At 48.8% G+C, this 26,256-nt stretch overlaps 8 protein-coding genes and 1 non-coding gene across 9 annotated transcripts; 4 read left to right on the top strand and 5 right to left on the bottom strand.

Moving 5' to 3' along the window:
• Positions 1-112: 112 nt before the first annotated feature.
• BDV38DRAFT_277579 (uncharacterized protein) lies at positions 113-1,506 on the bottom strand (the record flags this gene model as incomplete). Its single annotated transcript, XM_032058521.1, has 6 exons — positions 113-551; positions 614-694; positions 754-876; positions 933-1,123; positions 1,178-1,294; positions 1,357-1,506. The coding sequence occupies 6 exons, from the start codon at positions 1,504-1,506 to the stop codon at positions 113-115; spliced, it is 1,101 nt and encodes a 366-aa protein (XP_031918821.1).
• A 3,897-nt stretch (positions 1,507-5,403) lies between these two features.
• On the bottom strand, positions 5,404-6,024 carry BDV38DRAFT_277578 (uncharacterized protein; the record flags this gene model as incomplete). Its single annotated transcript, XM_032058520.1, has 3 exons — positions 5,404-5,529; positions 5,598-5,899; positions 5,970-6,024. The coding sequence occupies 3 exons, from the start codon at positions 6,022-6,024 to the stop codon at positions 5,404-5,406; spliced, it is 483 nt and encodes a 160-aa protein (XP_031918820.1).
• A 2,904-nt stretch (positions 6,025-8,928) lies between these two features.
• BDV38DRAFT_267436 (FAD-dependent oxidoreductase) lies at positions 8,929-10,274 on the bottom strand (the record flags this gene model as incomplete). The annotated part of the gene is made up of 3 exons (XM_032056590.1): positions 8,929-9,185; positions 9,237-10,137; positions 10,209-10,274. 3 exons carry the CDS (start codon positions 10,272-10,274, stop codon positions 8,929-8,931), a joined length of 1,224 nt encoding a protein of 407 aa, XP_031918819.1.
• Positions 10,275-10,663: 389 nt separating this feature from the next.
• On the top strand, positions 10,664-11,842 carry BDV38DRAFT_293255 (alpha/beta hydrolase; the record flags this gene model as incomplete). Its single annotated transcript, XM_032062195.1, has 3 exons — positions 10,664-10,961; positions 11,030-11,695; positions 11,778-11,842. The coding sequence occupies 3 exons, from the start codon at positions 10,664-10,666 to the stop codon at positions 11,840-11,842; spliced, it is 1,029 nt and encodes a 342-aa protein (XP_031918818.1).
• Positions 11,843-12,413: 571 nt separating this feature from the next.
• On the bottom strand, positions 12,414-15,864 carry BDV38DRAFT_277574 (major facilitator superfamily domain-containing protein; the record flags this gene model as incomplete). The annotated part of the gene is made up of 10 exons (XM_032058519.1): positions 12,414-12,724; positions 12,784-13,000; positions 13,077-13,560; positions 14,052-14,246; positions 14,306-14,391; positions 14,448-14,513; positions 14,578-15,251; positions 15,311-15,460; positions 15,517-15,625; positions 15,691-15,864. 10 exons carry the CDS (start codon positions 15,862-15,864, stop codon positions 12,414-12,416), a joined length of 2,466 nt encoding a protein of 821 aa, XP_031918817.1.
• Positions 15,865-16,205: 341 nt separating this feature from the next.
• BDV38DRAFT_267432 (uncharacterized protein) lies at positions 16,206-17,710 on the top strand (the record flags this gene model as incomplete). Its single annotated transcript, XM_032056589.1, has 6 exons — positions 16,206-16,421; positions 16,470-16,562; positions 16,625-16,822; positions 16,877-17,231; positions 17,282-17,344; positions 17,397-17,710. 6 exons carry the CDS (start codon positions 16,206-16,208, stop codon positions 17,708-17,710), a joined length of 1,239 nt encoding a protein of 412 aa, XP_031918816.1.
• Positions 17,711-17,792: 82 nt separating this feature from the next.
• Positions 17,793-19,605, bottom strand: BDV38DRAFT_277572 (transcription factor domain-containing protein; the record flags this gene model as incomplete). The annotated part of the gene is made up of 5 exons (XM_032058518.1): positions 17,793-18,688; positions 18,737-19,233; positions 19,295-19,412; positions 19,469-19,511; positions 19,564-19,605. 5 exons carry the CDS (start codon positions 19,603-19,605, stop codon positions 17,793-17,795), a joined length of 1,596 nt encoding a protein of 531 aa, XP_031918815.1.
• A 1,201-nt stretch (positions 19,606-20,806) lies between these two features.
• On the top strand, positions 20,807-20,878 carry BDV38DRAFT_t31. The gene has a single exon. It is a non-coding gene; the product is annotated as a tRNA-Arg (tRNA).
• Positions 20,879-23,363: 2,485 nt separating this feature from the next.
• BDV38DRAFT_233997 (putative MFS peptide transporter) lies at positions 23,364-26,007 on the top strand. The gene is made up of 6 exons (XM_032053185.1): positions 23,364-23,913; positions 23,972-24,091; positions 24,142-24,364; positions 24,424-24,792; positions 24,843-24,997; positions 25,055-26,007. The coding sequence occupies exons 1-6, from the start codon at positions 23,601-23,603 to the stop codon at positions 25,741-25,743; spliced, it is 1,869 nt and encodes a 622-aa protein (XP_031918814.1). The 5' UTR covers positions 23,364-23,600; the 3' UTR covers positions 25,744-26,007.
• Positions 26,008-26,256: the final 249 nt, after the last annotated feature.

The following is a 26,256-nucleotide window of genomic DNA, read 5'->3' as shown; positions in this document are numbered from 1 at the left end:
TGCTAGTATCTGGAGATCCGTCATAATCGTAAGTGAAATCTCATAATACAAAAAAAAGTCCCTATCATTTCTATTATATACAATTTTGAATTAGTACGCGCAGCATTCAATGCTACTCGTACGTGATGTTCACCTGCCGACTGACCATGATATCAGTATCCCCACGGCCGTCGTTTTGAATAATTTGCTTCTGGCTGTCCCCGTCGCTCAGCTGGCTGTAGCTGTCCCTACTCTTGCCATGAACCCCTCGCTCAACCACCGATGTGGTGAAAGTGTTGTTGGCACTCTTTCCGTGTCCAGATAATTCGTATGAGGCGGCGAATCTCGAAGGACCAGTCCGTTGGGAACGACTGCCGTATCCTTTGCTGCGGATCGTTCGGTCGAAAAAACTGCGGAACAGTGGACGTAGTGTAGCGACATTGCCGACGATCATACCGATAGCGTTCTCTGCAAACCCCCAGATAACCACGTTGGCGACGGCAAAGAGAAAGTCGGCTTGATTGGTGAGGTTGACCGTGTACTTGAGCCGAATACAGGCGGAAAGAGAGGCCCTGTCGTGTTTTAGTGTCTCATTGTTCAGCCGGTTTAGCGAAAAGCTTCAACAGCTACATACAGTATACCCAAGCCCATCAGCCCGATGATAGATACTTTCGTATTGCGGTCTAGCTGGACATGCCACAGCAAGGGGATAGGCCTAATCTTCAGGTCAGTATTTCCATTCCCTCAAAGCCTGGCGTACGATTTGTGACTAACATTAAGGCCGTAACCCAGTCCGTGACAATGTTCACGGCAGTGGTCGCGTAGTATATGTCAGTGAGAACATGGGCGGGTCGGCAGGAAGCCCCTTTCTCAAGGAGCTCCGGTTTCCATGCAGCCCTGGAACTTCGTTTAGCAATGTGACTTGCGGGACAGACAGGGTATGTTGATCGTACTCAGGCGGGGTGCAGTTGATGAGGATGAATACCAAGGCAACCAAATTCATCGTCGCAAACATTGCAATCACACCGTACTGGATATTGATGTATAACTTCCGCCCCTCAGCCACTCGGATTAGCATCCAGCTGATGCTGAACTTGATCGGAATGATCGCGGCTACGTATCCAACTTCGAAAATGAGGAAGTACTGGAGGGTCGGTTAGCATCAGGCTGACGGTCGAGTACGGTGGATATATAGAACCTTCTGGCCTTCAGCCTGGTACTTTTTATTCTCAGGCTCATTCAACAGCGTATTATGAACACCAATCCCATTGAACGCGCCCCCAAGGCAGCCTGCCGTGAGCACACAGAAGGGTATCTGTTTTTAACGAGCAATGTCAGTTGGGTTCCTTGGTAAAGCGCTCTCAAGGGGGCATTTACCACTGCGGAGGTCATAAGCCAATCTTCTGCGCCCCACGAGCTCCTGCTCAGTCTGCAATAGACTCGCAGAGCATAGGTGACAAAGGCCACCACAGTAAGCATGATGACACTCCCGGCCACATGTGGCGCATCGTCAGCAAATATGGCCATGGTCCACTGTCAAGTCACCGTCAATCGGCATAAGGAGGGTAGTTCTTGTGTGATGGAAGAAAGACCATGCTCAAAGAGAAAAGAAAAGTCGAGACGCGGTGCAAAACCGCCACAGATAAGTTTCCCCGCCTCCTCCTGTGGGGATTGGAGGCTCAGGATGCGATTTAGGTACTCCGTACATGACTCGAGTCGACTTCGATTTCACTTTTGCGTTTTGCTTTCAAGGCGTGATTAGCAATGGACAAGGTGCTCCACTTGAAGCACAGTGGACCCCACTAGCCTCTGGCATCGCAATTAAATATCGACGATCATTTCAACCGCTGGGCCGCTGGCAATTCCGACGGCAAGATTTTATAAAAGGATGGGATTGATTGCCTTTTGTCGATCAACAATCTCTGCTGTCCAACGGCATCATGATGGCTTTTCAAACAATAGCCTTGGACTCATTATCTATCTACCATACTATGCATAGTCAAGGAGGTAGATAGACGCCTTGCTGGATTGGATTGTATCCAGAGCTCTGTCAAAATTTCGAATCTCCTCCCCGAAATTCTCGGCAATCGTTCCTCCGTGCCAAGCATATCTATTGATGCCGAACAAGTCTAAGTCGTCTAGTCCGACGTCGCCGCTTCTGCTGCGAGGACAATGCGCAAGATGTATTCGAGAAGACCAATGGAATTCCGCCTAAAGACCCTCTGTAGGCTGCGAGATGCCGGCCGGAGAACAACAAGCTAAATTTGCCGACCGCTAATTTGCCACGGCAGTAGTTTTGCCCCCTTTTTCTTTTCCACACATAAAAGTGGAGGAAAAGTGGATTCTGTTTAGCCGGGGATGTTCCGATTAAATATCCTTTTTGGGAGATATTAGAGGAACTTTGAAGCCCTAAAAGTAGTGGGAGGCGGACTTCAGATACTATGACCCAAGGTGGATGGTGCCAAAAAAAAAAAAAAAAAAAAAAAAAAAAAAAAAAAAAAAAAAAAAAAAAAAAAGAAAGAAAAGAGAGACACAAAGGAAAAGTAAATACCAAACGAACAAGAAGAATTCAAAATGAGAAAAATAAAAGCAAAAAAGGCTGTACTTTTTCCGATTCGACCATCCTTCGACAATCAGCATGTTTCAAAAGTGTTGCTCATGAAACCCTAATGGCCGATTCCGGTAGACAACCAAAACAGCAAAAGTTAGCCATGGCATATCACATTCCTGATCCGGAGTAGACTCCTGTCAGTCTGAATCAGAAGCTTCACATCAAGTGGATAACCTCGGAAGGCGAACCATGGGAATTCCGAGGGAACACGAGGTGCTAGCGCTACTGTATGAGGGAAAACAGAGGCTAGTGTTCCCCGATGGAATACGTCCAATAACCTAGAGTGATAGGCGCAAGATAGTTTCCCAGCCGCGGCCCACAACTCCCCGCGCACGCCCGCACGCTGCTACTATTTTCGACAATCGCCAATCGCTAAAGAAAACGCAAGTCTCCCAACGCTCAAGTCAGGAGCATTATGCAAGGGACTAAGGGCAGACGCTCAAAAGGGGATCAATTGAGTTGGCTGTGCGGCATTACTCCCTTCGATTTCGACTTCTCTGCGTGACGATCCACCCAACAGGCTAGATCAGGTACCGCAGCAGGCATAGTCAATTCTCCCCTCCCCGTAAATAATATCGGAATTGACTTCCTGATAATCGGGGAGGAAGTCACACGGACTAGTACGTCGTAGCCAAGAACCCGGTCAGGGGGGATAGATCAAAAGCTGCTAAGGATGGGTGAAGCAAAAGAACAGGTGGCCTAGGCGAAAATGAACTCCGTTTAAAACCGATCTAGTGCTCTATTCTTGTCCTGTTGAGCTGTACTCAACAAAGCTCCTCAGGGCTGAAGTCTATCGGTGCTTCTAGAACTCTATGAATTTGAATTGTTAAGGATCTGTTGCCACCTTAAAGGCGACGTGGACTTCACTTCTGATATTCTCCTGAGTATTTAATACCTGTAACGTTACGTGCTACTGGATAATGTTAGCTACTCGCACAAACAAACAATTTAACACGCGATCTCGCCAAGACTAAGGCTAATGACTGCTAGCGAAGAACGCAGTATGGACTAGAAGAGACAGGATACTGCACTGATACAGCTAGTCGGCACCAGGTTGCCGGTGTCAGTAGTCCATCATAGTTATTAGGTCTATCACCTTGGTTTATTTAGCCCGATCAAAACTAATCTGTCAAAATCAGGGCAGTCTTCCTGAGTCATGTCCGTTCTGCCACATATAAATAGTTCTCCCTCTACTCCAGGGTAATTACCCTATCCCCTACAAGGATAAACTAGGGCCCCAATGTATTATTACAAAGGCACATAGTAGACGGAACTACAGAGTAGATCTGTAGCGTAAACCCCATTCGCACTTCAGACTAATTATGCAAGGCATGTAGATATCGGGTTTCTAAACCTAGAGAGGTGCGGTTGACTGTTGGCGTCTTTCACATGTTTTACCACTACTCCTACAGTCAGTGCGATAGCTTTAAAGCTAACAAGGATAAAGACGCGTTGCATAAGGACCGAGGAAGTACTAGCCGTGGTGAGATATAGCCGGAGTGCATCCAATAAAATGCCCGGCCACTTTAAGTTCATCGGTGCATAAGTTGTGCATAAGTCAAATATTGACAGTCTCAACGCTCGATGATCAACAAACGCAGACGTTGGCTTCTAGGTTCGGAGCGTCCAATTTTAATATAAATTGAGAAACTTGGTTATGTACTTCCTCCGCATCCCTCGAATTGATCCATGTGATCCTTCCAGTCACTCCTTCATAGTCGGTATAATCAACGTATCCCGCAAATGTCAATCAGGTCGGTCCAAACCTAGGGTTGGTCTCAAGCGAATCCAATTCTCTATCACACTTCCGGTGCACAGAAGATTCAATTTACTTGGGACAACGAGCCGGTTTTCCCCTCATTACCTCTGGTAATCCCGAAAAAAAAATCTCCACCAATAGTAAAATAATATTACTTTCTGTACTCAAACTATCGGCTACTTAGACTATCCTAGACGAACAAATTCGGTGTTATCTAGCCATACCTATACTGTATCAAGCATCCAGTTCCTGTCTCTCCCTTGAACTGAGCAACTTGCTTCTATTCGCCTCTTCTGACTCCGTTTTCCAATGGCCTCAAGCCGCGGGTCGATCCTCACAAATGACCAGACCTGGAAGGCTGGCGCGTGATGGAAACACCGGATATACAATTTATGGTCATTCTAGCTACAGCTTCCTGCGTGGTACGCCATTGTAACGCGGTTTGATTGCGGCGTATAATCTAATTAAAGTCGCAACCACTTTTGTATGCCATCTACAATCTCGCGAGGGCTCGAGTTTCAGCTCGCCATCCCACTTAACCAGTAGACCATGAAAACATCCCATAGGGACTTTGGTGGTTCACCTTCCGCAGACATCCATACACTTTCCGTTCATGGTAGGCTATCTACATATCAACCTTTCATCGGATTGCGTCTTAAAAATGGCCCTCTTTTAGCGTGTCAAACAACCTCTTTTGGCAGAATACTCCATGTGAAGCTTCGCAAGGTCCATGCGTCGGCTGGGGAGCGAGCTTGATAATATACAAGAAGAGGATGAATATGTTATGTGCGTTAATAAACGGATTAGACCATCTTTTGCAATCTTGCAGATACTGCGTTGTGGGCATTTATCTCGATTCTGGAGCTTGTTACATAGACTGCTGAGGGGCCGAGACAAATGAGTCTGGTTTCGGACAAGTACACCGCCACACCTCTGAGCCTGATGAAGCTGTTACCAACCGGATACCCTAAGATATAGGCTCATCTAGAAACTAGTCAAATTCTGTGGCCGTGCTGTGGTAATACCTAACAGCAGCGCACTTGAACGAAAAAGACTAGAATCTCCAACTATCGAGGTGCTTTCCCAGCGTCATCTCCACTTCCTTGCGAGCTTCTTCTAGCTGCTCGGGAGTCCGAATCTCCAGGGCAGCAGGGTCAAACAAGTGCCACGGCGCGAGGTCCTGGATAAACCAATGAACCCGAGAGAAAGCGTCTGCCCGTCAATTGTTGACGGCCGCAGCGCTCCAACCTTGGCTAATTCATCATCCCATGCCTTTGCGAGACCCCACTGGATATCGCGGCCACTGCCAAACTCTGCCGGACCTTGGCGCATCGGCTTAGAAGTTGGCAGATCTTCTGCATCGGGAAATCCGCACAGAATGGCTTCACGGAGATCTCCTGTCTCATCAGAGTTTGGCGTGGTAAGAGCGCCGGAACTGCTATGGAAGGATTGAAGATACTCGGTAGTTGAGATGGAAATGGGGGAAAGGCCATAGCCGAGCAAGGCGGTAATTCGAAGGCTTCCTGGGTCGTAGCGAGTTTTGAGAAGCTCTTTATGTTCCAGGTTAGTGGTGTAGCTTGAGGACAGGCTTGCTTCAAAAGACAAAAAAGGAAAAGGAACTAAATAGAATTTCCCTGGCAAGGGCCTGGTGGCTAACAGTAGTCGGAGTAGTCATGGTAGTTCGTGGTCCTAGATAAGATAGGCAACGGTAAGAGTCAATGTACAGCCAGTTAATCCTGCACTAAATTAACTGTTCCCAGAATCAAATGAAAGGAATCCCAAGATCAACAAAAGAACAAGCACGAACTAATTATATCAACTAGGACTAGGGTATTCCAGCCACAGCAGGCTTACACAATAAAATCGGGTTTTTGTCCGTGATTCATGCTATTCCTCGGTAATTTGCCGGTTGACAGCGATTTAGGATCAAATTGCATTCATATCTTATTATGTGTCTGTAGTATCAAGTGTGAGTGAGAACTGTAGTTAGGTTGTATGAGCTAGAGGGCACCCCAATCCGGTCATGAACCTCGAACCACGATGTTATCATCGAAAGAGTATGCTTGTAGCTTTCCGTATGATGAGCGATAAATAGCTGAGCTGGTACTATCAGCTACCTAGGGCCTTTTGACTGTGCAATAAAGGTCTGCGGCTGCTAAATTTGCAAGGAAGTACTGCGCAATCTATACTCCGTGGATCATCTTAGAAGAGTGTCTGGTCAGAAAGCTCGGTGATTCCTTCGTTCCCTAGCAAGCATCCATCCCGCTATCCTCATGTTCCCAGATCTTTGCCGTACCAGCAAACTGCGATTGCCATCCAGATGCGTACACACCGGATAGGGCTTCGTCACTTCTTATACAAGATTAACGTGGTTGAGTCGGATCGGTGTGGCTGCGAGGAGGGCTCCCAGACGTCGAGGCACGTCCTCCAGCAGTGTCCGCTGTACACCGATCTGCGCGCGGCCATGCTTGATAAGATTACTGGGATCAGGGGGCTACGTGGCCAGACCGCAGACTACGACGTACTGATATCTCACCCGCAGGCAATTCGTTACGTTGCCGAGTTTGTACACAAAACAGGTCTACTCAGGCAGTTCCGAGAGGCGGAGCTGACCGCACAGGACACAGATCCAACCACTGAAACGAATGGAGCCGAGAGGGAAGACGCTGGTTAAGCGGTCACACGAGGGGCTAGGGGGGTCAACCTAGGTCTGAGGTTTCTAACGACACAGTACTACTATACGGTGAACAGAATGGGGTACAAGACGCAGAGGGATGGTCAAAGGGGAAGATCGCGCGTTGTGGCACGCGCTTTAGTTGTGATTAAAAGCTTTTCGATTGTTATCTTCTCTATATATATGGGTTTGCGGGATTTAGGCGTTCTGGACCAAGATTCTGTCTCACCGGCAAGGCGCCTGCATAGCTAGACATTTCATTAGTTAGGCTCGAACAGGTTAATAGAACTTTGATTGATTGATTGATTGACCGTACCAGCAAGCCAATTTTCTACCCTCTCCTTGAGTAACATTCGCCCCCATCTTTCTATTCTTTTCTGGTACATCTCTTTGATAGCTTGTCGGTACAAGACATGAGCCGTCCTCCCTGGCAATATGCCTCCAAACAGCATGTCACTGAAACACCTGTTCATCTTGGTAAAGAAATCTTCTATACTATCAAACTTAGAAGAAATAGGAAAGTGTGGGCCGCCACAGATACAAGGATGGTCGTTTTCCGAATCTTGCTTGAAGAGATGTACACCTACATCGTCCTCTATCGTCCAGCGTAGGATCTCATCCAACTCGGTCGGGTAGAATACTTGGACTTGATATGGTCGGCCGAACTGCAGATATATAAGCAGGTGATCATAGAATTTGTGACTATACCATGGTGAATATGCGATGCTCTTCAACCCCTTGCCCCCCTCTTGCCACGTGAAATTCATATTACTCAAGAACTGTACATGCATGCTTTTGATCGATGGTGCATGTATTAGAATATCGACAAGGTTCTGGACATTGTTCCACAACCGTATCAAATCACCAGGGGACGCAGGATTCGGTGGATGAAGTCCGATGTGTATAGGCACTCTGTGGAACGGAAATTTATCAAAGCCGCGTTGAATAGCATCTTCTTTCTCTTCGATTAGCCAGGATATGTGTAAACCAGGGATTTTGAAAGCTAGCCATTGTTGTTTCTGTGGGTTAAGCCGGATCGAGACGCTTATACGGGAGTACAAGTGATGTGATATTTCGGCGTATAATTCCTTGCCGGTGCGAAGAATAGCGAGACGTGTTCGCCTCCGTTTAAATACTGGGGGACCTTTCAACGGGTGGACGATATGCCTTGGAAACAGCCAGTGCCATATACAGAGCCGTAACTCAGGTGACAGGATTGCAAAATTTCCCATTCCAGCGTCGGTAGAAGACATGGTCAATAATTGCTGGGATGAATATAAGGGTAACCAACAACTTGGGGTCGTACAGATGGATATTAATCCAGTCAAGAACATGACTCACTTGCAACTTGGGTGACGTGCGAATGCGATCAAATGGAATACATAATCTTCTGGTGTCCGTTATATTCTAGATTTTAGGCAGTAATACAATCTTCCAATGATATAATACACACCGCGAAGTTATTGTCCCACTTAAGGAGTTGCATTTAACTTATGCTGGAACAGGTGGGCCTATGGATCTCTTTCGCTTCTTAATCTTGATATAGGCTTGCTCCTGTTCTTCCATGTGACCTTCTGAATGTTCCTTATATTCGTCATGGTCTTTCGTTCTACAAATAGATTTCATCTTTTACTTATCTGCTCGGGACACCATTTATAAACAGAGACGGATGACCTATCATCATATACTGCGTTGTTGTATGCATCTACCAGGTATCTCCACCTGAAGCTGACATCTGCTTTTACTCAATATAAGTTATTGCTTTGGAGAGGTCCAAGTCGTCAATTTCATCAGCCTAAAACAAAACATAGCTTAGAGCCTAATCATGTCCAAAGCTTAAGTAAAAAGTGGTACATATTCATGATGTATAGGAACAAAATAAAAAACCTACATATCTCGCTACAGTCACACCAAGCGTGCCGATTCACCAACAACTGATCGTTTTGTCAATATCGCTGAGTGTTCATTTAATTGCTCCCAAGCATGTGCATCACGACATGCCTGTCGACTTAATCGGACCGCCCGCTTCGTACGCATCCTCATCTCTGTTTCGTAGATGTCAAGTGCAGCCTGTTGGCCGGTTTGTTCAGAGTAAATTTGAGAAATGGCATCCCCCAGATGGAATGCATCCAGGAGTCCGTGATTTGCAGCTTCACCACGATCTAGTCATCGTCAGCATCCTTTCTTTATTCGGACGGATATACGCAACTTACACATTGTCATTGCATGTGCAGCGTCTCCAGCCAGCGTCACACGGCCATTCTTGTTATCCCAATCCAGGCATTCCCAGTCGGCCAATTTGATCTCTAGCACAGGGGTCCCCTCCGGTATCTTTTGTACCGCGTTTCTTAAAACGGGCACAAAGCCTTCAGCCCGGCGCTTCATGTTGGCCAGACGGCCTTCATCAGTATCAGCTACCTCATCAGCGGAGGTATGTACCGGCCAGGACATGCAGATCTGGGCTCGATACCTTTCACGCTCTGTCCCAACTGTTCCATTCACGAGCGGAGTCTCCAGCATAGAAAACCAGAAGAACGCCCCGGTCTCAGGATGACATCCTTGAAACAGAAGCGGGTCCATAGACCGAAGCGGTTTGATGTCCTCCGGGGAGAGATCCACCGCTACTCCTGTAAATCGGATTGGTAGCAGCACGTTACTATACGCATCAGGTCTCAACAGTTGTCTGATGGCGGACCGACTACCCTCAGCCCCAACGACCATTCGTCCCGTCACAGAGGATCCATCGCCGAACTCCAAGTTCACCTTTTCGGGTACAGTCTCTAGATCCACGCCCACCACTCTTCGATCCCAGTGTACCCGATCTTCGATTCCGTGAAGCAGGGCCTTTCTCATTTTCTCCCGGTTTACGCGCCACCGCACAGATGGCGGGATCTTGAATTTTGGCTCTCCCGTGGCAAGATTGATGAAAAGAAAATTCCCATTGTCGTTCAGGGCCACGTCCGGATCGACCTGGACATCTTGAATTCGAGCTAGAACGTCTGCGGGGAGCATCTGCTGAAGATATTCCAGCGCCCAATGGAGAGTTATAGCCCAGCCTTGACCGCGAGCATCGGGCGTGGGGTCTCGCTCATATATTTCAAACGGTATACCTTTCTATTCACTGTTAATGATACAATTCTACTTAGACTCCAGGTTGAGGATAGGTGTATGGGGTAGAGCAAAACCTTCTTTAAAGCCTGGCCGAGGGTTAAGCCGACAATGCCGGCGCCAACAATAAGAACAGGATCCATGATGTTGCGAATCTTTGAGATGTAGTCGAGGTGCAAGACATGGTAAACGTGTTGTCTTTATTACTATTAATTACTAGTTATGGCCATTCCCATTGACATCATTATCATCTTTGACTAGTAGGACGACCCTTGGGCCCTTGGGTCGGCTACGTTGAGAACGTTATCCGACGATCGGACCGTCGCATAGATAAGTGAACGAGATGCGGGGGTGGCTTTGGCTTTGGCTTCAACCCTCAAACCTTCAACCTTCTGATTAGCGTTGACGTTGCCGTCGGAAACTGCCGATGATCGCCTCAGGAACGTTCAGCCGAATCAGTGTATAAATCATCGGCATATTCACACTATCTGACCATACGCCAAACAAACAATAATCAAGCAGAGCAGCAAAAATGACAGCACACGAAGCCCTGAACCCTATCCACCCGTCCGTCTTGCCTTATTTGGATCCAGTCTTTGTCAAACTCTACAATGAAAATGTAGCCAACACCCCAAACAAGCCCATAGACTTGGCCATTCTTCGATCGAAATATTCTGTTCTGTACTCTTATGGTACCGGACCAGCCCCCGAACCAGCTAGAATATATGACGCAACCGTGCCCGGATATAATGGCGACTTGATTCCAGTACGGGTATACGAGCCTTCATCTCCTGGGCCTTGGCCGGTGCATATTGATTTTCATGGCGGTGGTATGTTCTTCCTTCCCTTCTCTTTCATCTTAAGGGATAACCTAACAGAAAGCTAATGCCGACCGCAGGCTGGGGCCTGGGAGACCTCGACACTGAAGCTCATATCTGCAAACATCTGTCCGTCAAAGCAGACGTTTGTGTAATCGACATTGGTTACCGGCTGGTCCCAGAACAGCCGTTCCCCATTGGCATCCAAGACTCCTTTGCTGCCCTGCAATACGTTCATTCCCAGGGCGGCTCCAAGTTCAACATCGACCCGACCCGCATCTCCCTCGGCGGCGTCTCAGCTGGAGGAAACATTGCCCTTATCGTTGCCCACCTGGCAAGGGATGCCAGCATTCCTCTGAATCTTGTCGCCGTTGGCACCCCCGTCATCGACGATATCTCCAAGTACGCCTCCGCAAGCGAGTCACCATACCCCTCCGTCCAGCAGATGGAGCATGCGCCCACTCTCAACTGGGCCAGGTTGAAGTGGTTCGACAATCTCAAGTGGGAAAGCCTTTCCAGCGACGTGAGCTTGAGGAAGGAGCAATTTAATAAGATCGGTTGGTATGCGAATGCGATGAATGCGCCTGATTTTACCAACCTACCCAAGACGGTGATTTACACTGCCGGCTGTGATCCGCTACGAGATGAAGGAGAGGCCTACGCAATGAAGCTAGTGGAGGGTGGCAATGAGGTTACGCTCAAAAGGTTTGAAGGCGTGCCCCATCCTTTCATGCATATGGATAAAGGTATGACGAATCCCCATTTTTCTTTTCTCCTTGTTTCATTCTGCGTGTTTTCGAAGGGCCATGCTGACGAAACGTGACACAGATTTATGGCAGGCGAAGGAGTTTATAGACAAAACGGCCGCGCATATCCGGGTTGCTTTACATTAGACTTATTGTATTAATTTTCCTTAAAGCAAGAGTAACCAAATCCGACATAGAAAGAACCCTTGAACTGTCGATGCATTCCTTTAGCCCAATGTTCTTAAATTCCTAATGATTCATTGCCACCATGATTCCTTTGTATGCTTTGAGTGATGACCTTAGTAGAATATAAAATCAGTCCGTGGATATAACCGTAGCATTGACAAAATACTAAAGCTTACTTTGCTTTTGTAGTTGGAATACAATGCTTATACTTAACGTGTCATCGTCCATGATAAACATGAAACGCAGGGTTTTGGTTGCCGTGGCTAACGAACAACCTAGATCGCAAGACATCGTCTCGGATTGTATACTAGTATTCACCTGAAGGCCTGCGTTTCTCGCGCAGATAAGATTTATGAGATTGAAGTAGTGCCAATTACAGCAAATGTCTAGGGAAAGCTCTGAGGGTATAACTATTGATGCCTGAATACTAAGATGATTTCTTCTACAGTATGTATAACGACCCTAAAGAACATCCCCACTATAAATCTAAACCTCGCATCTCTTTTCAATAACCATCTCCCGAGGCGCTCACCTAAGAGGCCTGCTCCAATGCATACAGCTGTGTCGCCAAGGCTACCAGGCTGTCTTTCAGCGGCTTAAACCTCACATCTAACATCTGTCGCACCTTTCCTGAATCGCACGAGTAATGCGTATCCTTGATACGCTTGCCGGGCTCTCCCTCCGCGATCCTATTCTGGCTCTCGGGAAGCGCCTTCCTGACTATATCGGCTATCTCCTGCGTATCGTATGATCCCTCCGTTACCAGGAAGCGCTGGTGAGAGGGCAGGTCCACTGTTAGTGCCTGGAGACTAGTCCGGGCAAGGTCTTCAACGTCAATCCATACTAGAATGTACTCATCAGTATGCTACGTTTGATTAGGATCACCGAAACAGCAGATTTACCAGGCGCCTTTGTAGGTGGGATTCCATTGCCCTTCAACACATCCCAAATAATTCCGTTGCTAACATTCAATTGCGAGATTGACTCAATCGGATGAATCATCTTGCCAAAGACCATTCCTGGGCACAATGTAACCAACTGATAACTGACTTCGTGGTCACGAACGTAATCCCACGCTGCTTTTTCAGCTATCACTTTAGACGCTCGGTATGCAATGGGCTGTGAGGGTTAGTGCTGTGCCGAATCCAAGCTAGTCGCAACAGACAGGGAAGGATAGATGGAAAGGATTGCATACAACGAGGCTCGCATTCTTTCCCTCTTCATAGGTCAACGGACACCAATCCTTCTCTGTATATACCCTCCCGGGCTGCGGTCCCAATGAGGCATCGTAAACCGCGGCAAAGCTCGACATAATCACCACCTTTTTAACTTCGGGATACTTTGAGGCAGCTTCGCATACGGCGACTGTTCCCTTGAGGGCGGGAATAAGAAGCTTCTCCTCAAATTCCCCGGGCGCGGCATCGTAGCTAAACGCACTGGCCAGATGCAAGATGCCCTTGCAACCGGCCACCGCGGGCGCAAACTGGGTTACATCAGTCGGGTCGCGGATAACTACCAGGTCGAGGTTCGTTGTATCCACGCCTGCTGCAGACAGGGCTGCTTGAGTCGCGATGGCCTTCTGTTCGGAGCGGACGGTGCCGCGGACGTGGTGGTTTGTGGAAAGAAGGAGCGAGATGCAGTGCGCGGCAATGAAGCCATTGGCGCCTGTTACTAGAATTCTGGACATGCTTAGTTCGGTGGTTTTTTTTTGAAGAATATAAAAAAAAAAAAAATGTTCATTGATGCTGCCTGTGGGTGCTGTCGAACTTTGCCCGGTTTTAATACTTAGTCCAGTTGAGGGGGAGGTTTCAAATGGTTATCCAACGTCCGTCGGATAATTGGGTTAGAGCGGCGGACAACTAAAAAAAAAATAGATCGTCTCCATGCATTCAATGAATCCGACGCAAAGAAACTTCGGAAGGCGACTTACCACTTATCCCTATTGATCATTTCTGAGGTCTGTGGTCCACTCACTAGTAAGTCAAGGTTGCCGTGGAGTGGTAGTGTGGAGTCTAGTCTCTGGGCTATGAAGGAGCAAATGGCCTTTAGTGTGTTGGTTTACTTAGATCATTCATTAATGGTGGACTATTTGCAGTACTTGAGAATAACAACATGGATCAAATTGTTCCATCAACGCCTAGTTACATTCACCAGCCGCTAATACACGTACCGAAAGTTCACGTCGTCATGCACGTCTTCCTCTGCCATCCTTCCATTCGCCAATTTCCCCTCCATGCGACTTCTCGCTGGAGTTCCCAGACGATCGGCTCTCGCATTCCGTCGCCCATACACAATGCGGAGGGCCGTGGATACGATTATTGCACCGGCGTTGACCGCTACAATGGTTATTTTGGCGGGTATGTACCTGATTTAGTTAGATTTGGCGCCAACATGGAACTACTAGCTAGGAGTGGCGGTGCTTACGCAGGAGCATCCTTCGCCTGGAAGGTCTGGGGACCAATAACATTGGCAATGCTGAATGCAGCAGAGACCAGAGAACTGCCCGACACCTGTTTTTCTCAGTTATTTGCCCGGCGTGGTCGGGAGAATAGGAAGATATACTTACCTTCATAGTATACCCTTTGAAGTTCGCTCCGGTCCACGCGAAAATCAGTGCCAATGGAGCCACAGTCTACTTGAGTTAGTTCACTGTTTGTTGATCACTCGGCTGGCAAGAAGGGAAAGATGTCATGTACCGTGTTGACCATGTAAATGCCCACCAAGCACCCTGCCTGGTTACTTCTGGGCAGGAACGACATTAAACACGAACCCAGCAATGTCGGAACTAACAGTACATCAATCGCCAGCCATCGCGAGTATCCACGAGCGATGGCCCATGTAGACAGAATCGTTGCCACAATGCTAACTACCCCCGAGGGCATATTGAGCAACGCACTTTGCTTAGACGTATATCCGAAGTCTTTGATCAGAATGGATGAGAACGTGGTAATAACACCGCTGGGGATAGTAATTAAGATGGTCAGTAGGACGAGAAGCCAGGTTTGCAGATCACCGATTGCTTCAACTACCGAGCCCCAGCGAAAGACTTTGTGGCCAACTCCAGCTTGGTCATCTTGAAGACGTTGTGCAATTCGGTCACGCTCCGTTGGGCTGAGGAACTTGGCTTTCTCGACATTTTCTGGTAGGACAAACAAAACCAATATAGAAGCGACTATGTTAACCACACCGATCACGACGAACATGATACGCCACCCGTGAAAGGACATATTCGAGGGTGCGTGCTGAGCAGCGAACGAAATCAACCCTCCAACGATCTGGCCCATGCCTAAGCCGCAGTACCAGAAGCCATATCTCGGGGTGGACTCAGCACGAGTGTACCACATGCTTGTGTACATGGTAAGGGCGGGTGCTGACCCAGTTGTTAGTGGCAATGGTGCGAAGGGAAAAGACACTTGTACAGTGACTTACCAATAACCGCCTCCAACATCCCGAGCAAAACACGTAAAGCTATCATGCCAGCAAAATTCTGTGCGGCTGCTGAGCAACACAGAATCACGCCCCAGAGGAGTACATTGACCCCAAGCACCTTTGTGATAGGAAATTTCTGAAGGAGAATGCCTGTGCATATTAGCATATATCATAGGCTTGAAACGTTTTAGCCAACCTGTACACACCCTGGGGGATTTCGGCAACGGCATACGCCAGGAAGAACGCCGTTGCCAACCATGAAAAGTCATTTCCACTCATCTGTAGATCATTTTGAAGGCCCATGACATTCGCATACTGTCATCAAGTCAGCGTATGGACATACCATCACAATCTAGCGCCCAGGGGTAACACCCTCCTACATTCAGTGAAATTTTGTCCACAAATTGCAGGAAGTACGTGAGAAACATGACAGGCAGGATTCGCCAATCGACTTTCCGAAGTAATGCCCGGTCATCGTGCAGATCTCCGATGTCGTAGTCCTCGCCGGACAGTTTGCCGTTCATCCCGATATCTTTTTCGTTGGTAGGTGTCATTTTCACTGCATATGCATTGGAGTAATTTTTGATTGAGGGTGGCATGATCTTAAAAGGGGATTATAGCTGGAGTCAATTAAAGTGTAGCTACATTGATCCTAGTCCTCTAGATACCTGCACTTCCCCAGAATTCATCGCGATAGCCGTAAGTGGGGCCCTCTTATGCATCCGTCGCATAGATAGGCCGGGTTGGTTGTAGCACTGATAACGTCGGATAATGCTTGCCGCTGCTCTGGATGACAGGAGATGTCCCTTCACGTCACTAGCCGTGCAAAGATATAAGATCCCATCGAGAGTATGACTGATGCTCATCATTCGGATCAAGAAGAACAAGCACGACAATGCCTTCTCGCACTGACTCTCCTCTGAACATTGCCATTATTGGCGCTGGTCTTGGCGGCCTCTCGGCGGCAGTGGCCCTCCGGCGTCAAGGACATTCCGTGACCGTGTATGAACGATACGATTTCGCAGGTGAGGTGGGAGCCTCACTGAGTGCTGCCTCCAACGGATCAAGATTTCTCGAGCAATGGGGTGTGGACGTCAAGGCCGCAAAGCCGGTACGATCATCGTTTTCGTCTTGGGTGAGGCAATGCTGACGATCCCAGGTGATTTTGAAACGGTTGATTATGCACGATTGGTCTTCGGGAGAGGTAAAAAGCGAGTACGGATTAGGAGATTATAAGTCGAAGTTTGGGACTGTAATTCTTCCTTCCATATTCGAAAGAAAAAGGTTGCTTTGCTGATCAGTTACAACCAAAAGGATTACAACAACTTCCATCGCATTGATATCCACAAAGAACTTCTCAAGTCTGCCTTCGAAGAGCCCGGAGAAGGACCCAAGTGTACCCTCGAAGTGAATCACAAAGCCACTGCGCTTGACGCCGAAGCAGGTATCATCCAATTTGAAAACGGCGCTTCAGCAACCGCCGATCTGATCGTCGCTGCTGATGGCATTCGCGTACGTCCTCTTGCCCCAATAATCCAGTCATTGACAGGGTACTAAATCAGAAAGTCTTCCTCTCGTAATCTAATCGGAATAACCCCCAATTTTACAATGTCCACCTCATGTTGCTACCGCTGCATCATCGGTGCCGATAAACTGCGCGCCCTCGGACTTGACGATTATATCTCTAACGAAGCAATCGAGTATTGGGGCGGGTTTGGCATCGACAAGATTGTCATGTCTCCCTGTAGCAATGGCGAGGTCGTAAGCTGCTACTGCTTCTACCCGGCGGCATATAATGAGCTCCGTGATGATGGATGGAATATCTCCGCGACACCCCAACAACTGGTGGACACGTTCCCCGGGTTGGATCCCCGGATGAAGACGTTGATGTTAAATGCGGAGGATATAAAGATGTGGCGATGTATGTATTCGATTCTCTTTTGACTCACGACGTCTGTACTAACGATATAGTGTATCGGCATGAGCCCTACCCGTACTGGGTGAAGGGCAAGGTTTGTCTTCTGGGTGATGCTGGTATGCTTGTTCCCTCCCCTTGCTGGACGATTCGATTTATACTAAGAAACAGCCCATCCGATGATGCCGGATCAATCGCAAGGATCTTGTATGGCTTTCGAAGATGCCGGCGCTTTAGGTCTGGTTTTCCACCGCACATTCCGCGAACAATACAGTGTCGCCGACGGACTGAGCTTATACGAAAAGCTGCGCAAGCCGAGAGCAACCCGCGTGCAAGAAGCTAGTTTCAGAGCTCGAGAAGACCTCAGTGAGCGCATTGGATGGAGTTCTTCAGCCGATCGGCCTGGGAAGTTGACGATTGAGGAAGTTTGTGGATATGATATGCGAAAGCATTTGGATGAGCTAGTCGCTGCGATTGCACAGTAGATGTATGATTTGAACGTCTGATGTATTTACCATTTACAATATATGATTTTCCATCTCATCACTTCGTTGGTTATATGACATTTCATACAAATACCATCCCGGGGAACAGGCTATACCTCACCCTTGCCCAGTTTCTATCAGCCTCATCCGCCCAGACCGTCTCCAGTAACTGTCGGGCGTGCGAAATATGTCCAAATCCTAACGTATTCTCCATAACCATCAATCTTTCCTTGACCAACATCTGTCTCTCAACATCTGTGGTACTAGCCCCAGCAATTACCAGCGGGAAAAGTAAGCATCCCTCTACAGGACTACCATATGGAATGGTCATCACCGCATGAAGAATAGGAGAAACCGCGGTTTCCACCATCTCATGGTGTGGGTCATATCCATCAACAACCTGATGGAGGCGTAGTCGAACCGCCCATTCGAATGCTGTAGTAACTCGATCCGACTCGTGGTCCGTAACCGCGGCGCTGTCATATTCGGCTCTCCACGAATCCAACTGCGACTGGACATGGGAGGCCGCAGTGCGAAACCCCAGCTCGGAGAGTTCATCCACGCGCCGGCTACGATGTGCCGCGAGGAGGTTGACCAGACCGAGAAGTTCGAGTAACGCTGGGGCCATCCCCGAGACGGCATCTACGGGGTCGGATGGGGAACTGCAAATGGACTTATCCGCGGTAAGATCGGTGAGCTTCGCATCCTCTCGCAGTAGTGGTGGCTTGCAGCGGGATATTGTCGACATGGAGTCCAGATATCGGAACAGCTGGAGGCAAAACTTCCCCTCCGATGTCCATTCAAGGGATTGGTCTCCCACTGACGCGAGGAGTGCACTGGCTGCCTTCAGATGCCACTCCCATGCATGAGAACCGCCATCGCATAGCTCCGTGAGACAGAGGAGTAGCACCGTTGTGCAGGCCTCGAGCGTGGATTGGCCGCCGGCCGTTGACAGAAGCTGTTTTACTTGTGCCAATGCTTTTTGGGATTAGCTCCCCTGAACCCTGACAGCGGTATCAGACATACCTTTTCCCTGGCGCGCTAATGCGCGATTCCAAATGCCCGGGTAGACGCGTTTCCAATGGCAACCGCTCAGGCCTAGAATTACACTAGTCACTGTGTCTGAGCTGGCTGCCATCGGTAACAGGATCGACAGAAAGGGATTTCCGTCGGGATCACCGGACCGCGACAGTGAGCGCGCTACGATGTGTAGATAGTGATTGAATAGCGAGCGCTCTTCGTCATTGTGCAGATAAGGGTTGGCAGATCCGCAGGGTGATGCGACGGGCATGACGATGTCTTCCACAGCCAGCCATGGGGATAAGCTTCCTATCGGATCATCGAGCGCTTGATCGGAAGGGGAGATCGGATCTGGGCTTGCTAGCGATAGACTGCGTTCGGAAGAAGGGGGAAGCGACGGGTCGGTGGAGCTGGGGCATGACGGGGAGGCTTTCCATTGACAGGGGAGGTTTAAGCGGCGGCAATCACTGCATCGAGGGTGGATCTCGTCGCATTTCTTCTTCCTGCTGAAGTTAATAACCGCGCTAATACACTGTAGCTGTTGCTCGGCATCGGTTGTTCTACCTCGCCTTGCAGGACAGGCAACCACCGCGTGATCGGGACGCTCGAGGGCGTCGATAGGCGATGGTTTTGGGATCTACTTTTCCGCCCGGTCGTTGTGGTTCGCAGATATGTCCCAGGCCTAAGAGGCGGGCACATCAGCTCAGTCATCCCATATTGGAAGTGCGAGACACATACGAGCGCAGCGGGAACAGGGGGCGTCCCCGTCACAGCGCTGTTTCTATGGACTGTCAGTGGCGATCACACTAGCTGCGTTTCGGTATTCAACGTACAATCTTTGCGCATCGCGCGCATACACGACCAGTGGAATTCATGGCGGCAGTCGTGAAGCCACGATAGTAGCATATCCATGATGCAGAGAGTGAGGAGAAGCGACGGAACGAAACGGATTCTTATCGCCCATCCGACGCGACGGCCGCTCTAAAACTGATAAAGCTTCCCAACTCGGCCGTTCTACCATCGGTGATTCGTGGATAAGGCCAGAAGAGGCGATATGCAGCCTATCATCGGCAATTTCTCTTATTAATGAGAGAGGCGATCTCCACCAGGACCGCTAGTGCGGCAAAGACCTGGGGTAAATCAAATCAAGAGCACTGACTTTTTTTTTCCCCGCATTTCTTCCCGGCCATGGAGTTATTCCGCGCCTGTATCAATCCTGCATCCTCGGCTATGATTCAGTTCTCTCTATATATACCTCTTTTACTTCCCGGGTGTCAGGTCGTCTATTTCCGTCATGATCAAAAAGAAATTGCAAGAATCGACTCGACTCAATCTATCTTTACTTGACCAAAGAGACAGCATAGATACCGATACAAGCCCAACTTTTACCTTAACATCCATACCCTTTAGTTGATTCCCTCGGTGGTGTACTGGTTTCGAATGACAGATGGAGAAACTCGATTACCGTATCTCAAAAACACGCAGAATCGGTTCTCCATCGTTACCGTCGCCTTGTGCTGGCTTCTTCAACCATTAACATCGAGGCAGGAAGGCCATCCCCTGATATTCGCAGTCGAACCATTTCGCTAGAGCTTCAGCGGTACCGAACTCCAAACTATTTCATGTTGCTGCTATGTAAGGTAGATTACAACAGAATGCATAGGCTAGAACTACTCTACGTAAAGGGGGCGGAGACAGGAAGCTATGTTAGAGTAAGAAGAAGCTTCCTGGACTGCATTTAGCTAACGTTATGAAAAAAATGGGGGCAAATATCACTTCAAGACACTCCGATGTGACAATTAATATATATTGAGTTATATCGACTCTAGACTAACTTTAAGGTGGGCATGGGGTTGCTCAAAGATATATATTTCCGACCACCCGGTTCAGTTTTACCATCATTGGAACTTTCCAAGTTTCAAAACAACGTGTCAATAATATCTACACAACCAATTTGTTTTTTCTTTTTTCAAGAACACGTAACCAATGGATACCGAATTGTGATTTGTACGGCTATGTAGCAGCACAATAGTTTTGCTTAATAGAAATAGATTATACAAAAGGTATCAAGAAACAGGCCGGCTGGCCCAATGGCAAGGCGCTTGACTACGAATCAAGAGATTGCAGGTTCGATCCCTGCGTCGGTCAATTCTTTTTTTTCTCCCCTATGTCGTCTACCTTGGTATTGTAAGTCTGTCCCGTTCTTTACCCAACTTCTTCCGACTTGGTCCAGTTTTTATCCGCGACGATCCCCTTACGCCTCATCAAGCAATTAATGTTTGCTTGGCCGCACATCATAAAGTCGTCATGTGATCCGCCATGAAGAGTCGCAGTCGAGAACGAGGCCAGGATTCACTCACCCTCGTCGGTCACAACGGCCGTCTCTATCTCACCGACGAGAACGATGTTGAGACTGAGAGAGAACTGCGAATTTTTGATGGATACGACATCATTAGGTAAAGGTCGGAGAGAAGAAATACGAGGATTGGCGTTGAACTGTAGTTGACCATGGCAGGATCTACGTTGGGGCTGTTCGGTTGGGTTTGTTGGAAGGCTGGGTCTGTACAGACGCCGTATATTAAATGGGTTCTATTGCATGACCAGGGTCTGCTCTGAGAACAAGGATATTTCCCCGCAACCCCCCGCATTTATGACTACCCCAACAACAAAGTTCATCGAAATGTTACATCTTTCTCGGGACTCCAACAACAAACAAAGAACCGGCGAGACCGAACCTTATCGTTCTCTTTCTGTATCCAAGCGCCACGCTGAGCGCCCCTGGAAGCAAGGACCCGTACGGGGTACTAATGCACGCGGTCTCATTGGTGAGCGACTAGTGACACCAAATCCACCACCCAATGGGATAGACTCCACTTCCACGGGGAGGAAGAAGACATGGCTAAGCATGGGCCAAGAGAGTTTCTGTTCGTCGGAGGGTGGTGTGTCCGACGAGAAGGTCGGCAACACTGGTAGAGGGTACCACAAGGAAAACGGAGAAGAACACATGGTGGCGACGATGCCGAGGTTTATCCTCGTACGGAGTACTTTAAGAATATATATATATATATATATATATACTAAGTCCTCGTCCAGACTACTCACTAGTTAAGTTAATTATATCAGAGCTCATTTCCGTTACCTAATAAGCCGATGAGAGGGCCACCATCTGGTTCCTGTCGCTGGGGATTGTTTTTACATAATAAGCGGCCCTTCAGTCTGGGGAAATGATTAGATTAGATTCCCGGTCGCATTCTGTTAATAATGAGAACCGCCGACATGGACAGGGATGGAGAAGCACCCCAGTAGTCTATCTTTTGACTTTATCTGAACCTCAATGGTGATCCCATCTCATGATATCCATGTCGCCGAGTTTTGTCTGGCATTCACGGTCAGGGTTTCTTTTTGACATTTTTTTTTTTCCCTGCCAAGATCATGCCGAGAGAAGGTAAGAATGGCTAATTTCGGGAATCCGACGGGTGGGGTCGGAGGTGAGAAGCGAGATCAAGGGAGGAAATGGTGTAATCCAAGTTCATTTCCAATCATGTGCCCCCCCGGGGGGTGGATGGAGGGATGTGGCTCCATCAGAAGGTTGGGTAGCTACTATACTAATTGTAGTACATGAGCTAGTAGCTACCTGCCATAGACGGTTTAGGGTTAGTAGAGTATAGTAGAGTACTGCGTAGGACGAGATACTAGTACCAAGAGTTCCTGGTATCTCGAATAGAAATACCGATTCATTTCTCTTGACGCTGATTGACTGGAATGATCAGGATTAGGCTTTCTAGGAAGGTAACATCGCGTGGTCGAGTTTAAAGCCTGATTGACGGTCCGGGGTAAAAACGCACGGAAAAGGTTAAAACCGCACTCGGTGTGGCTGACTCAGTCGCATGGCCAAACAACAACACACCATCCCAGGTTTCAATTCCTCTCTTTCCTCGTCCTACTACGACTAGTAATCTCGAGAGATTTGGGTGAGATAGGAGCCGGAACAACCATGGATGATTGGTGTGCCAAGGGCCTGAGGTTGCACTACAACCTGCCAGCCAAGACATCGGCCAAGCCATGGTTCTTTCCCGCGACTGGTGAATTATACTCCGCTTGTGCTTCTTTTCTCAGCGCTCAGGCATGGCCGCTTATCTTCGCGTAATTGTCATTCAGTTCGCTATCTCTCAGTCGGCTGGTTCCGAACGGACGTCCCATAGCCAAGACGACCATATTGGATTTCTTGTCCAGTCACATATTCTCACTGATCAAGGTTCATTCATCGAGCATAAGGCCACTGGAGATATTTCCGGTTATCAACGGGTTGGGTCTGCTGTTGGGGGAGGACCAGTGACCGGTTTGAGATAATCCTCCGCGACTGGCCTTGGGATCGGATAGCTAATAACTTTAGTGAGATCCATACGGGGCGACTGGTCGGGAAGTATGGATGCAGGGAGATTCTATTATAGAAGTAGTAGTAGTAGTAGTAGTAGTAGTAGTTGTAATCTAAACCACGAGTGGCAATTGGACCGGCATGGGTCAGGGCACGCGATAAACCATCCCAATTGCCTTTTTTTTTTTTTTTTTTTTTCATTTTTTTTTTTTTTTTTTTTTTTTTTTTTTTTTTTTTTTTTTTTTTTTTTTTTTTTTTTTTTTTTTGACATGACACTTGATTTCCCCTCTCACTCTTACTGCCACACTTCCCTCTTCCCCCCCCCCCTCCTCTCGTCCCACATGAACCACCAAATGTATTAAAAGCCCAGATCTTCTCCCCGTCTTCGATTCCCTTCTTTTCTACCACGAACCAACAAGTCAGAGAGACACACATACACACCCTTCCCCCCCGTCTGTGTTCGTTTTGTCTGCACGTGTGACTCGACACTACAACATGAACCCCTCCGACCCTTCGGAGACGGTTGAGGTCGCCAAAGCGACGGCCAACCTTCATGATGCCCATCTGAATGAAAAAAGGGCCTCCTCCATGGATAAGGACTTGGCCATCACGCCGAGTATAGAAGAAGTCCCGGCGACCCAAATTGTTGGCGCAACCACCGAGGATACCGATCTGCAAAAGACCTATCCCACCGACGAGGAACTGAAAACCCTGCGTCGAGTGTGTGGACAAATCCCATGGACCGCATACACCGTGGCGTTTGTGGAACTGTGCGAGCGATTCTCCTACTATGGAACGACGGCGGTTTGTGTGTCTCTCCGCGCGGCTACGGGTATCCCAGAAAATCCCTTGCTGACATGCATTAGTCGTCAACTTTATCCAGCGTCCCATGCCGGAAGGCTCCTCCACCGGTGCTACCTATGATAATTCACGAGTGCCGGGAGCCCTGGACATGGGCCAACAGGCCTCCACGGGTCTGACCTTGTGTAAGTCGCATGTCCGTGATCGATGGAAGGCGTAGGTCCTGACCGTCTAGTCAATTCCTTCTGGTCCTACATCATGCCCACGTTCGGAGCATTCCTGGCCGATCAGTACTGGGGTCGATTCCGCACCATCATGTACTCTATCGCGGCCGCTTTGCTCGGCCATTTGATTCTGGTTATCTCTGCCATTCCCAACGTGATCTCCCATCCCCAGGGCGCGATCGCCTGTTTTTCGATCGGTCTGATCATCATGGGCATGGGAACGGGCGGTTTCAAGTAAGGCCTCCCCCACTCCTCCTCGTCACACCGAGGTGCCAGATACTGATGCACATCAGATCGAACATTTCACCTCTCATCGCGGAGCAATATCGCGAGGAATATCCATATATCAAGACCCTTCCTTCCGGGGAGCGGGTGATCGTGGATCCAGCCATCACCGTTCAGCGCATCTACCTGTACTACTACTTGACGGTCAACATCGGTTCCATCACCGGCCAGGTGAGCATGGTCTATGCCGAGAGATATGTTGGGTTTTGGCTGTCGTACTTTCTCCCGACATGCTTGTTTCTGTGGTGCCCGACGGTGCTGTTCTTTTGCCGGAACAAGTACTACCGGGTGCAGCCACAAGGCTCCGTCTACGGGCAGGCGTTCCGACTCTGGAAACTGGCGATGAAGGGGCGGTGGTCGTTGAACCCGGTTCGGCTGTAGGTGTCCCAACCGGTCCCGTCTGGCGGAAGGTAGACTGACAAACCAGGTTCAAACGGAATGATAAGCCCTTCTGGGAGCCAGTCAAGCCAAGTGTTTTGGGCCCGAATCGGCCTCAGTGGATGACTTTCGACGACGAATGGGTCGACGAAGTTGCTCGTGGGCTGAAGGCGTGCAAAGTGTTTCTGTGGTACCCGCTGTTCTGTATGTCGTCTCTCATCGTCTCGTTCGTCCCCCGTACTAATGCGGACTGTTCCCCAGGGCTCGCCTACAACCAGATGTTAAACAACCTGACATCCCAAGCGGCCACCATGCACCTCGGTGGCGTCCCCAACGACATCATCAATAACCTCAACCCTCTTGCCCTCATCATTTGCATTCCTATTTTTGATCGAGTCATCTACCCGGGTCTGCGCCACCTGGGATTCAACTTTACGCCCATCAAGAGAATCACGTGTGGGTTTGTGGTCGCCGGCTGCTCCATGATCGCCGCCACGGTGATCCAACACTACATTTACGTGAAAGGCCCCTGCGGCAAAGAGGCCAACTACTGTCTCGATGAATATGGAAAGTATTCGCCCATCTCCGTCTGGACCCAGGCGATTATCTACATTCTCGGGGGTATTTCGGAGATCTTTGCCTCCATCACCTCCCTCGAGTATGCCTTCACCAAGGCTCCCAAGAACATGCGATCGATCGTGCAGGCCGTCGCACTCTTCATGAACGCCTTCTCCTCGGCCATCGGCCAGGCCTTCGTTGGCTTGTCGAAGGATCCCCTGCTGGTGTATAACTATATGGTGGTGACGATCCTGGCCTTTATCGGGGCCATTGGATTCTGGTTGAGCAACTATAAGCTGGATCGGAGGGAAGACGAGTTGAACAACCTGCCACAGAGCAAGTATACCGAATCGAGTGGCGTGAATTTGGACGAGGAGAATGCCCGGAAGTAAGCGGACGGACCGGTGCGCGATATACCCTGTGACGCGGAGATGTAATGTGATGCTCGTTTATGTAACTTACTTTTTTCAACGATGTTCGGTGCACTGACGCCTCTCCACTTGGATTCTGATAATTCCCCGTAAGCCGTATTTTCTTGACCGTCCATATGTCGGGGGGCGCAGTAATCAGCGGTTCCGACCTCAACATCGTCCCTTGCTGCCAAGCTTCCAAGGTGTTGGGGGTGGGTGGGAGAAAGGGTTGAACGCGATTTTGCGGAACGGACAGCCACCGGCATGGCTTTTTATATTTATGGCTTGGGGTGGCAGTCGCCAGTGGTCCAAGTTAATCTGGTTGGTTTCTGAAAAGGCTTCAATGAATCTGCCAGGTCGAATGCGCTAGTGATTTCCGTTTTGAGATTGTACCGTACCGGATCGAAGTCACGAGGAGGATGAATTACGAGGTAACTAACTACCTATACCGTTGAAGATACTTATTCCCCCTCTGCCATGCGTATCATCCCCCTC

Source organism: Aspergillus pseudotamarii (assembly GCF_009193445.1).
Source record: "Aspergillus pseudotamarii strain CBS 117625 unplaced genomic scaffold BDV38scaffold_3, whole genome shotgun sequence".
Taxonomy (NCBI): domain Eukaryota; kingdom Fungi; phylum Ascomycota; class Eurotiomycetes; order Eurotiales; family Aspergillaceae; genus Aspergillus; species Aspergillus pseudotamarii.
Note: the sequence above shows the minus strand (reverse complement) of the source record. Positions and strands in the feature narration are given on the sequence as shown.